The sequence below is a fragment of the Zeus faber genome, assembly GCF_960531495.2.
Source record: "Zeus faber genome assembly, chromosome: 1".
Taxonomy (NCBI): Eukaryota; Metazoa; Chordata; class Actinopteri; order Zeiformes; family Zeidae; genus Zeus; species Zeus faber.
Genome location: NC_137193.1, coordinates 2,632,787 through 2,645,746, shown reverse-complemented (window position 1 = coordinate 2,645,746; position 12,960 = coordinate 2,632,787). Strand labels below are relative to the sequence as shown.

The following is a 12,960-nucleotide window of genomic DNA, read 5'->3' as shown; positions in this document are numbered from 1 at the left end:
CAAATAGAGAAGGGTAGAAGGGCTTGTTTATAGTTATTAATATGGGACTGGAAAGGGTTAAATTATTCTTCCTTTCTTCAAAGTGTTGGATCCTTAAATGGATCATTGTTAACCCTTCAAATTATTTGAAATAATAATGTACAGAAACGTATAGAAGCGTATAAATATGAATAAAAGAATGGTCCTGACACGACTCTCTGGCCAGAGACTCGGTCACGTGGAAAAATCAGAACTTCCAGTTCCAAAATGTCAAAATCCTGTTTCCCTGTTTGGGCTCCAGCGTTGGACTGATCCGGCCGATTCAGCTGTTTAGTCGTAACTCTGGGTCGTACCAAATCCAAATGCACGGGGTGCCTCAGAATCCCGGGAGAGATTTTAACTCTCTGGACCTCAAAGTTCCAAACCCTGAACCGATCCCAGGTCTAAACGGGTGCAGTGGACAAGTTGACCCCCCCAGCAGAAAGAGGAGGAGGAGCTTGGAACCAACATGGCCGCCCCTGTGGGTGCCCCCTACCTTACACCCCCTTATACTATCCTATCCTACTCCCCGTCTTCTCTTCCCATTGGTATCAACAACCAAACATCAATGATCTGATCATTGATCATTGATGGAAATCCAATCCAACCTTTGACTTCAAAGAGATCAAAGTAATTTGCAGAGGCGGAGCTTACTTTGCTTCCATCCTGAAGCATCTCCACAGGCGTGTGGCGGCGGTGGCGGCTGCAGTGCATTGTGTCTTCTGTGTTTTCCATACGACGTGGTGAATTTCCTTCTTTTGTGCTGTGTGGAGTCATTTGTTCTGTTTGATTCTCTTGGTGATTGAAAATATCGTAAAGATATATTTTTTTAATAAGAGCAAATTGAATTGTCCTTGTTCGATTTGGTTCAGTTGGCTTAATGCAGCCCACGGTGAGCGAGGGATGACTTCCTGAATGATGAACTGGACTCGAATTAGAAGAGTCGGTTCGGCTCCGAGTTGGCATTTACATTTACACTTAGCAGACGCTTTTATCCAAAGCGACTTACAATTGTTCAAACACCGACGGATGCAGCCATCAGGAGCAATTAGGGGTTAAGTGTCTTGCTCAAGGACACTACAGCATGCTAGCAGGAGGAGCCTGGGATCCAACCAGCAACCTTTAGATGACTAGACCACCAGCTCTACCGCCTGAGCCACCATCCCATCGAGTTGTGAATGGAATAATTTTGTTTAAGAGTCATTTCGTTGGGCATCAACCCTGTTTAAACCGGTCCAACTCAATGCCAACTACGTCAAATTAGGTTTTCTTTCACATTCATTTCGTCCTCTGTCATTATTTCACCCTTTTGCCGAAGCGACTCCGGACGGCCGAGTCATTCCAAGGGCGGTGTTCACTGCGAACGAAGCGCTTGCAAGTCGTGCGTCAGGAGGAGCTCCTGGCGTCCACGCCCGTCATCCGTCCTCCGCGTGGTCCTCCGCCCGCGCCCCCGCCCGGTCTCATGCTAAGCACCCTGCCGCTCCCAGCCGCGCTTTGATCGGCCTCCGTGCGACACTCTGATTTGGGCTGAGTCGTCCCTTCGAACGGGGTCTTTCCATCCCAACTGCTCCTCGTGTTCATTACTCAAACTCATTCATTCAGAAATGACTACAATGGCTTTAATCATTGAATGGTTTATATGCGATTTGATTCAATGAGGTAATGTTATATTATGAATAGATCAAATTTGATAATATATCAGATTATATAACCTGATGATCGGTTATACGACAGTCGAGATGAGAGAGTCCATGTCGTTCGATTGGAACATGGATTACATGTCATATTATATGATGTTGGGTTACGTTCCAGTAGGTGTGACATCACATTCAATTGTGTGAGATTGGAGCATGATTTTGCGATATTATTAGATAATTTGATTGGATCAGTTGAAATTTGAATGTGATAACGGAGTATTTACAGGAGATAACAGATTAAATGAGATTATGAGAGATTTGAATATAGATCATATTAAATGAGATTCGACTGCTCACGATTAAATTCTATGAGACGGTTGATGAGTGATAATAATTAATTACATTGGATCATGTACTACATGAGATGTTAAGAGTGGAAAATAGATCAGCTTACATGACACTGTAAACGTGGGGAAGTCACAGAGACGAGTGTGTCGAGGATGTGCACAGAAACTACGCCCAACAACAACAACAACAACAACAAGCACAACAACCACAAGGCGCATGTCATCACTGGATGAACTGACGGCAGATCCAAGGAGGCAGCGCTCTGTGGGCCAATCTGCCGGCTGCCACACTTTTCCATCATTTCACTCTTTCCCAAAACGACATTTCCTTCACATCGTCACAGCAACAAGATCATCCGCACGCTCCCGCCACTGACACAAAGATTCACAAGGTCCACATCCAAAAGCAGGGCTTTTCGAAGGTGTCATCCCTGTTACCGCTCAGCGGGCATGTTCTGTGTTCATGAACAGGGTCAAATGAAACCCCTCCGACAGCATAAGTGTATTTCTCTTATTGACAAGATACTACTTGTCAAGAAAATACTGACATCGGAACAATAGTCAGTGATGTGAAACATGTGGACGGGATAAAACTTGATTTTGGGCTGAACAATTTAAATTGTTCATATTCATATGTTATTATGACGTGACATTACGTTTACATTATGATTATTACAGTTACATTATGACAACAGAATGCAAACTCATCGGATATTTCATTATAAATACATTTATACAATAATTAATTCATAAATCAAAAATATTTAAAATACTTCAGTTAGAATTTTTTAACGTGTTGGATACCGTTGCCATGACAACAGAGCATCAAAATGTAACCTCAAGCATCAGATCTTCTTCCGGAGCCTGAGCCGCCGGCAGGGTCCAGAGCTGTAGCCGGCGGTGGGGACCGGAGCCGTAGCCGGAGGTGGGGGTCCGGAGCCTCAGCCGGATGCAGGGTCCAGAGCCGTAGCCAGCGGTGGGGTCCAGAGCCGTAGCCGGAGACGGGGTCCGGAGCCGTAGCCGGCGGCGGGGTCCGGAGCCTCAACCCGCCTCTGGCTGAGGCGGGGTCCACCACACGGTACCCCCGTTTTGACTCTGCCGTGGTTCCCTCCCCCCATCAGCAGGGGTCACCCGCTCCATGAAGGACAAGGTGACCAAGCCCACGGCCATGGCGCAGGGCCGCGTGGCCCACATGATCGAGTGGCAGAGCTGGGGCAAACCATCCGCCGGGCCGCAGGGGGGAGCGGGCCGGTCCAACCTGCAGCGGGAGAAGGAGAGGAGGAAGGAGAACGACGCCTACAGCGACCTGAGCGACGGAGAGAAGGAGGCGCGCTTCGCCGCAGGTGGGTGGGGAAGTAACCAGGGCAGTAACTCGTCACGAAGAGAAAGTTACTAGTAACCAGGAAAATCTAACTAATAACCAGGAGAATGTAACCAGTAACCAGGAGAAAGTAGCTAGTAACCAGGAAAATCGAACTAGTAACCAGGAGAAAGTAACTAGTAACCAGGAAAATCAAACTAGTAACCAGGAGAAAGTAACTAGTAACTGGGAAAAACTAACAAGTAACCAGGAAAATCGAACTAGTAACCAGGAGAACGTAACCAGTAACCAGGAGAAAGTAACCAGTAACCAGGAGAAAGTAGCTAGTAACCAGGAAAATCAAACTAGTAACAAGGAGAAAGTAACTAGTGACCAGGAGAAAGTAGCTAGTAACCAGGAAAATCAAACTAGTAACAAGGAGAAAGTAACTAGTGACCAGGAGAAAGTAGCTAGTAACCAGGAAAATCAAACAAGTAACAAGGAGAAAGTAACTGGGGGGGCTCTATGATGAAGCGTCCAGCTGCGGGCGTGGTGTGTCCCTCCCCAAGGAGCCGGCCATCTTTTATTCATCACAGTGCATGTCTGTCTCGACCACACCTGTCTGACACTGACCACACCTGTCATCCACTGACCACACCTGTCTTACACTGACCACACCTGTCCTCCACTGACCACACCTGTCCTCCACTCACCTCACCTGTCTTACACTGACCACACTTGTCCTTCACTGACCACACCTGTCTTACACTGACCACACCTGTCTTACACTGACAACACCTGTCCTACACTGACCACACCTGTCTTACAATGACCACACCTGTCCTACACTGACCACACTTGTCCTCCACTGACCACACCTGTCTTACACCGACCACACCTGTCTGACACTGACCACACTTGTCCTCCACTGACCACACCTGTCTTACACTGACAACACCTGTCCTACACTGACCACACCTGTCTTACAATGACCACACCTGTTCTCCACTGACCACACCTTCTTTGTGTTGAGTCTTGTGATGTCTTGTTGGTCGACTGTGCTCACTGAGCCTGTACTTGCTCAGGATCTGTCTCTGCTTCATGTCTCTGACACTTCAGACATATTGTGACGATGGACTTTTTCTTTTTAGCTCAGACATCAATGACGTTTGTTTGGTGTTTTGGTTCGTTCTTGGTTCCTTCAACTCTTTGCTTGACTGTGATGTGTGATGGTCAAGCAGTGCTGCTCTGACATGGAACCATGTTGGTGTTGTGATGCTCAGTCTCATGAGCAGCTGACTGAGGGGATTATTTTCTTCCCTTCTTGGCTTTGCAGTGCTTCAAACTGCAGTGTGTGTTGAGGAATTGATTAAAGATGCATCCAAAATGTGATTGTTCTTTTCTGAATGTTTGTTATGAAGGACATTCCATATACTTGTTCAGAATGTGTCATGCAGGGTCTCTATAGGAGACTGCTTGTCCATCTAGTGTTGTCGTGTTGACTGAGTGGACCCCACACTTCACTTCCATACAGGGATACTGGTACCATTGTACGATCAAATATTGACTACTTATAGTATATATTATAGTAAGAAGGTACTCGGTGTATCGTGCAGGAAGAGGAAGGAAGACAAGGACTCTTGGTAGTGGAATGAGGAAGTACAGGAGAGCATAGAGCAGAGGAGGTTGGTGAAGAAGAAATGGGAAAGTCAGAGAGATGAAGAAAGTAGACAGGAGTACAAGCTGATGCAGCGCAAGGCGAAGAGAGAAGTGGCAAAGGAAAAGGAAAAGGCGTACGACGAGTTGTATGAGAGGTTGGACGGTAAGGAAGGAGAAAAGGACTTGTACCGATTGGCAAGACAAAAGGATCAAGCTGGGAAGGATGTACAGCAGGTTAGGGTGATGGAGGATAATGATGGGAATGTGCTGACTAGTGAGGAGAGTGTGTTGAGAAGGTGGAAGGAGAACTTTGGGGAGTTGATGAAGGAAGAAAATGAGAGGGAGAGAAGAGTGGATGATGGGGGGATAGTGGAGCAAGAAGTGCAGCAAATGAACAAGGATGAGGTGAGAACAGCATTAAAGAAGATGAAGAGTGGAAAGGCAGTTGGCCCAGGTGACAAACCTGGGGAAGCATGGAAATGTTTAGGTGAGATGGCAGTGGTGTTCCTAACGAGACTGTTTAACACCATCCTGGAAAGGGAGAGGATGCCGGAGGAGTGGAGAAGAAGTGTACTGGTACCATCTTCAAGAATAAGGGAGACGTACAGAGCTGTAGTAACTACAGGGGAATAAAGTTGATCAGCCACAGCATGAAGCTCTGGGAAAGGGTAGTGGAGGTGAGGTTAAGAGGAGCGGTGGGGATCAGCGAGCAGCAGTATGGTTTCATGCCAGTAAAGAGTACTACAGATGACATGTTTGCTTTAAGATGCTGATGAAAAAGTACAGGGAAGGCTGGAGGGAGTTGCACTGCGTCTTTGTGGATTTATAGAAAGCGTATGATAGGGTGCCGAGAGAGGAAGTGTGGTATTGAATGAGGAAGTCGGGGGTGGCAGAGAAGTATGTAAGAGTGGTACAGGATATGTATGAGGGCAGTCAGACAGTAGTAAGGTGTGCAGTAGGTGTGACCAAGGCATCAAAGTGGAGGTGGGACTGCATCAAGGATCAGCTCTGAGCCCTTTCTTGTTGCAGTGGTGATGGACAGGTTAACAGATGAAATCAGGCAGGAGTCTCTGTGGACTATGATGTTCACGGATGACATTGTGATCCGTAGCGAGAGTAGGGAGCAGGTGGAGGAGAGGCTGGAGAAGTGGAGGCAGCATTAGAGAGAAGAGCAATGAAAGTCAGCAGGAGTAAGACACAATACATGTGCCTGAATGGGAGGGAGGGCGGAGAAAAGCTGAGAATGCAAGGAGTTGAGGTGGAGAAGGCGGATGAGTTAGAGTACTTGGGGTTGACCATGTTGAGGTTTTCATTGGGAGGGACAAGGATGGACAGGATTAAGAATGAGGACATTAGAGGGACAGCTCAGGTTGGACAGTTTGGTGGAAAAGTGAGAGAGGCCAGATTGAGATGGTTTGGACACGTGTGGAGGAGACATGAGAGTTACATCGGGAGGAGGCTGAGGGTGGAGCTGCCAGGCAAGAGGAAAAGAGGAAGCCAAAGAGAAGCTTGATGGAGGTGCTGAGGGAGGACATGCAGGCGGGTGGTGTCAGGGAGGAAGATGCAGAACACAAGGTGTTGGAGGCAGATGATCCCCTGTGGCCACCACTAACGGGAGCAGCACAAAGAAGAAGTATATATATAAGGGGTTATGGTACCATTATACTATCAAATATTTACTACTTATAGTAAATATTATAGGGACATTAGTACCATTATACTATCAAATATTTACTACTTATTGTATATATTATAGGGATATTGGTACCATTATCCTATCAATATTTTGGTCCAGATTCTGATTGTTTTGTCTATTTGGTGAAACTTTCTTCTAAATTTCTAGGCTCTACAGGCCTTCCGCCAGACTTAATCGGGTGGACCGGGTCCTTCGCGATGGGTGTAAAACCTCTGGACATAGGGCGGGTGGTGGCCATAGCCCCCCCCACCCCGAGATTCATGCAATGTTTGGTTATACTCATACATTTTGCCAGCTGAAAGTGCATAGCGCACAGCCACTGCTGAACCCACGGACACGAATGAAGCATATGGCATTGGGTATTGCATTGTATTTGGGGCAGTCCAGACATTTTGTGGTCTAAGTTTGATCCACATCAATCTATTTGGAGCAGGAAAAAGAGTCAGCCAAACGAAGGGACCTAGATTGGCGGAGTGGGGCGCTCTGTGACATCATCATCCAATTTGCGATGCAGTATATGTGCAGGGTCTGGCTCTGGGGCGGCTTTTGCATGTGAGTGGAGGTGAGGTGCGCGGTGCACTGCGGTCTAGACCCGTTGGTGTGTATCGGGGGCTCCGTGCGGGATCTGCGCCGGGTCGAGACGAGAGACCGCAGGAGCCGATGCTGCGTTCCATGGAAACTCGGAAAACCGTTATTTGTGACTAACGCAACTAACCTGTGGCACGGTGGCGCAGTGCATTGCACTGCTGCCTCACAGCAAGAAGGTCCTGGGTTTGATTCCCGCCTGGGGCGCTGTTGGCACCGTGCTCCGGCGGGTTATCTTCCAAAAAAACAGGAGCCTTTCTGTGTGGAGTTTGCATGTTCTCCCCGTGTTCACATGGGGTTTCCTCCACCTCACGTCAGTAAGGACCCCCACCAAAAACATGCACCATCATGGTCTGACCAGCGATGGACACTTATCACCTGGTCCCCGGGTGCGTCCACGTACGCTGCCCACTGCTCCTGGCTGTGCCCCCGGAGGAAGGACAAGCCAGGATGGGTTAAAAGCAGAGGATCCATTTCACCAGCACCATCAAGCATGTGCATGTGTGTGTGTGCAAGCATGTGTTGTGGAGTGTCGTGTGACAAATAAAGACTGTTTCTTCTTCTTTCTTGAACCTGGAGCCTGTGCATTGCTGCCTGCAGCTGTATTTATTATTGTTATAATTATTAATAATAATGTCATATGTATTTTAATTACTAGCATTATAATTGTTTTATAATTATTATTATTTTCATTATTATAATTTTCATGAACATTATGATTATTGTCATACATATTATTATTACTAATATGATATTTCTTTTTTTAAAATAATAATAACTATTATGGTTATCATTATGATGATGGTCCACCAGGCATCATGCAGCAGTTTGCCATCTCGGAGGCGACCCTGTTCGGGTGGAACTCCGTGGACGGAGAGAGCCTGGGAGCCGGCTCCGACCAAGGCAGCGCGACGCAGCTGAGTGAGGTCAACCAGGAGAGCATTACCAGCAGAGGTACCCAGCGTTTAAAATGACGCATGGTTCAGAGGGCCGGACCCCGCCGCCCACAGTGGGAAACAACACACGGAGCCGCACATGCAGAACGCACGTTCATTGAACGACTGTTTCTTATAAAGTGCCAAGTCAAAAAAAGTATCACATATGGGATTGTTTAATCGAAGCAATCTGATGTATCTGACGGACCTTCAAATGAAACGTCTCCCGTTATTTAAACAATCAACCAAAAAACAACTTTCTAAAAGACTCAATGACTTAATCGGGGGGGGTCATTACAATTTATGATAAAGGGATTCAACGTCGCATTAAGGTGTCGTTAGCGACCTTTTAACATTCATATCATTTAGTGCAGTGAAAAAAATATATATGGAAAATTACAGTAATTTCCGCAGGTAAATAGTACGTAGCACGCCATTTTGGAGGAAGAACAGGTTATGATAGACTAGCGCTCCCTCTAGTGGCTAAGAATTACACATTACCACGATTTTGTCTGTCATTTATGAATTATAATTTATGACTCCTTGGGGGTTAATACCTTTGGATGCAGGGCAGGTTACATAGACTGCTGCTCCCCCCAGGGGCCGACTGGACAATAGCACCAACATGCACCACCTCCCTGCGTTTTTATCTCTTGTTTGTCGCTGGAGTTTATCTCATCCCGGTGTCGAAACCTTAGCAACACCATATGGGACGTGCATTCCACACACACACACACACACACACTCTCTCTCTGAGGGCCAATTTAAAATCTATTTGTTTGCCCCATTAGCACTAAATGGAGGCTCCCCCGGCCCTGCTAGGTGTTGGCTTTTCGATGCTAATGCTGTTCCACTGCACCGTGGCAGAGGTTGTTCTGCTGCTCTGGGACCAGGTTCAGTTGAAATTAGGTGTAAATGACTCGTGTCAACATTTTTACAAAGGGGTTCAGTCCAGTCAGATCCGTATGCAGCGAAATCCTCACATCCTTCGCCCAAATTTCACAATTTCCTTGTTTGTCTCTGTGTGTAAACTGCCTCTTGTGTTACGACTTTTGAGCAAGATTGTGGCTGTTGATTTAATCTGGTCAAGTGTGATCTAACCTGGTCTGATGTAATCTGATGGAATCTAATCTGGTCCTCCTTGCCCTCCCCCATAAGAGACCCCTCAGCAGGGCCGCGGTCGCTCATCTCTACATCTCATTTAATCTTATCCAATCTCATTCAAATTGATCAAATGTAAACACATTAGGTCTGTTTAATCTTATCAAATCCAATCCTCCTCCACCTTCCTCCGCCCCTGCAGACCAGGTCCTCCACCACTCCTCGGCGGACATGTGGCCCCACACCTATGTCTCCCAGGGCCTGTACTGCCTGTCCTCCTCAGACGCCTGGGAACCCATCACCAGCCAGCCGTCCGGCATGGCATCCCCCGCTGCTGGCTCCTACATCATGGGTGAGGGTGTAGCATGGGCGGAGCATGGGTGTAGCGTCCTTTCCTTCCATCTTCCTCAAATGTTTCTGTTTTGAAGTTCAGCTTCCCACTGTCACATCAAATGCTCAATGTGAATTTAAAGGTGTCCCACAGAGGTCTATACTGGGTCCATAACCATTTACAGTGGGGCAAAAAAGTATTTAGTCAGCCACCAATTGTGCAAGTTCTCCCACTTAAAAAGATGAGAGAGAGAGAGTTATTTTCATCATAGGTTCACCTCAACTATGAGAGACAAAATGAGAAAAAAACAAAACAGAAAATCACATTGTCTGATTTTTAAAGAATTTATTTGCAAATTATGGTGGAAAATAAGTATTTGGTCAACAACAAAAGTTCATCTCAATACTTTGTTATATACCCTTTGTTTGCAATGACAGAGGTCAAACGTTTTCTGTAAGTCTTCACAAGGTTTTCACACACTGTTGCTGGTATTTTGGCCCATTCCTCCATGCAGATCTCCTCTAGAGCAGTGATGTTTTGGGGCTGTCGCTGGGCAACACGGACTTTCAACTCCCTCCAAAGATTTTCTATGAGGTTGAGATCTGGAGACTGGCTAGGTCACTCCTTCGTTGCCTGGGCGGTGTGTTTGGGATCATTTTCATGCTGAAAGACCCAGCCACGTTTCATCTTCAATGTCCTTGCTGATGGAAGTAGGTTTTCACTCAAAATCTCACGATACATGGCCCCATTCATTCTTTCCTTTACACGGATCAGTCGTCCTGGTCCCTTTGCAGAAAAACAGCCCCAAAGCATGATGTTTCCACCCCCATGCTTCACAGTAGGTATGGTGTTCTTTGGATGCAACTCAGCTTTCTTTCTCCTCCAAACACGATAAGTTGAGTTTTTACCAAAAAGTTCTATTTTGGTTTCAACTGACCATATGACATTCTCCCAATCCTCTTCTGGATCATCCAAATGCTCTCTAGCCAACTTCAGACGGGCCTGGACATGTACTGGCTTAAGCAGTGGGACACGTCTGGCACTGCAGGATTTGAGTCCCTGGTGGCGTAGTGTGTTACTGATGGTAGCCTTTGGTACTTTGGTCCCAGCTCTCTGCAGGTCATTCACTAGGTCCCCCCGTGTGGTTCTGGGATGTTTTCTCACCGTTCTTGTGATTATTTTGACCCCACGGGGTGAGATCTTGCGTGGAGCCCCAGATCGAGGGAGATTATCAGTGGTCTTGTATGTCTTCCATTTTCTAATAATTGCTCCCACAGTTGATTTCTTCACAACAAGCTGCTTACCTATTGCAGATTCAGTCTTCCCAGCCTGGTGCAGGTCTACAATTTTGTTTCTGGTGTCCTTTGACAGCTCTTTGGTCTTGGCCATAGTGGAGTTTGGAGTGTGACTGTTTGAGGTTGTGGACAGGTGTCTTTTATACTGATAACGAGTTCAAACAGGTGTCATTAATACAGGTAACGAGGGGAGGACAGAGGAGCCTCTTAAAGAAAAACTTACAGGTCTGTGAAAGCCAGAAATCTTGCTTGTTTGTAGGTGACCAAATACTTATTTTACTGAGGAATTTACCAATTAATTCATTAAAAATCCTGCAATGTGATTTCCTGGATTTTTTCCCCCCATTCTGTCTCTCATAGTCGAAGTGAACCTATGATAAAAATTACAGGCCTCTCTCATCTTTTTAAGTGGGAGAACTTGCACAATTGGTGGCTGACTAAATACATTTTTGCCCCACTGTACTTACATTTTATATGGATTCCCCTCCCAAGCACACTCAACACATTAATATGCCCAAAATTGTTGGGAAAAATGTGAATTTCCCAACGAGAGAGAACAACACCCTGGACATCTCAGAAGCATTTAAAGCAACCCCATCTTCACATCTAGGACAACCAGACCATATTTCCTTAACTCTGACCCCAGCTTACAGACCAGGGATCTGCAGAACTAAACCAGCTTTCAGGACACGTGTGGTCTCAGGAAGCCACCGCCATGCTGTAAGACCGCTTTGAAAACCCAGACTGGAATTTGTTTGCAGAAGGAACAGACCTTGAGGAATATGCTGGATCAGTCCTAGAATTCATCAACTTCTGCACAGGAAATGTGTTAACACAGAAGACAATAAAAGTGTTTCCCTAACCAAAAACTGTGGCTAAATGGCACCGCAGGGACATTACACAAGGAACGGGATGCAGCTTTCGGGTCAGGTGACAAACAAGCCTCCAGCGAAGCACGGGGGAAACTCACGAGAGGCATCGGGAATGCAAAGCACAAGTACAAACAGCGCAGGGAGGATCCATTCGACAACAACCCCCGCAGCATGTGGGACGGCATCAAGGCACCGACTTACTACAAAAGCATCAATCTGCTGCCCGGTGATGATGCCAAACTGCCCGATGTCCTGAACCAGCTTTTTGCTCGCTTCGACACTCAGAGATGGGGGTCTGCTCCACTCACCAACCCACCTGCTGGAGATTCAAGATTCAAGATTCAAGATTTTTATTTGTCACATACATATACATACTTCCATACATATATGCAGTGAAATGTAATGCAACGCACCCGGTGATAGCACACAATATGTCCTAGGAAAAAGTACAAAAATAAAATAAAATAAAAAGTAGAAAATTCCTTTCTAATAGACCGACTAACTGACTCCTAAAACATAATACAGTAAGTGGAATACTTATAGAATAAGATAAAAAATATATAGAATAAAATACAATAAAAATAAATTGAAATAAAATGGAATAGGTTGAAGGAATATGGCTATGTATATACGGATATGTGCATTTAAAGTGGCATGTGAATTAAAGTGGCATGTGAATGTGAATAGTGTGAGGTAGTGTTTGGGATAATACAGCACAGTATACAACAGTACGGCGCAGCAATACGGCATAACAAACAACCCTGAACAGTGATACAGTATGCGGTACAGTATGCTACATACAGTACAGTAGGTAGTGGAGCCTAGTGCATGGCTCAGTTAGGACCCCTGGTGAGGTCAACGTTGACAGTTCTGATGGCTTGAGGGAAGAAACTCCGTCTCAGTCTCTCTGTTCTCGCTGCGTGACTGCGGAGGCGCTTGCCTGACCGCAGCAGCTGAAACAGTCCGTTGTTGGGGTGATGAGGATCCTTCATGATCCTACGGGCTCTGCTACTACACCTCCTGGTGTATAACTCCTGCAAGGGGGGGTGGGTAGTTCCAGTGGTACGTTCAGCTGAACGCACCACTCTCTGCAGGGCCCGCCTGTCCTGGGCAGTACAGTTCCCAAACCAGGCAGTGATGTTGCCTGTCAGGATGCTCTCCACTGCTCCAGAGTAGAAGGACTT

The 12,960-nt window shown here is 46.4% G+C and overlaps 1 protein-coding gene across 1 annotated transcript in view; it reads left to right on the top strand.

Annotated features, from left to right (window-relative positions):
• LOC307240204 (protein FAM131B-like) overlaps nt 1-12,960 on the top strand; it is a gene marked incomplete at its 3' end in the record, with an annotated part of 49,659 nt that overhangs the window by 25,796 nt on the left and 10,903 nt on the right. Inside the window, exons 5-7 of the mRNA XM_080013896.1 lie at nt 3,127-3,345; nt 8,056-8,196; nt 9,481-9,658. Coding sequence (XP_079870022.1) covers nt 3,127-3,345; nt 8,056-8,196; nt 9,481-9,658 — 538 coding nt within the window. The remainder of the gene's footprint in view (nt 1-3,126; nt 3,346-8,055; nt 8,197-9,480; nt 9,659-12,960) is intronic.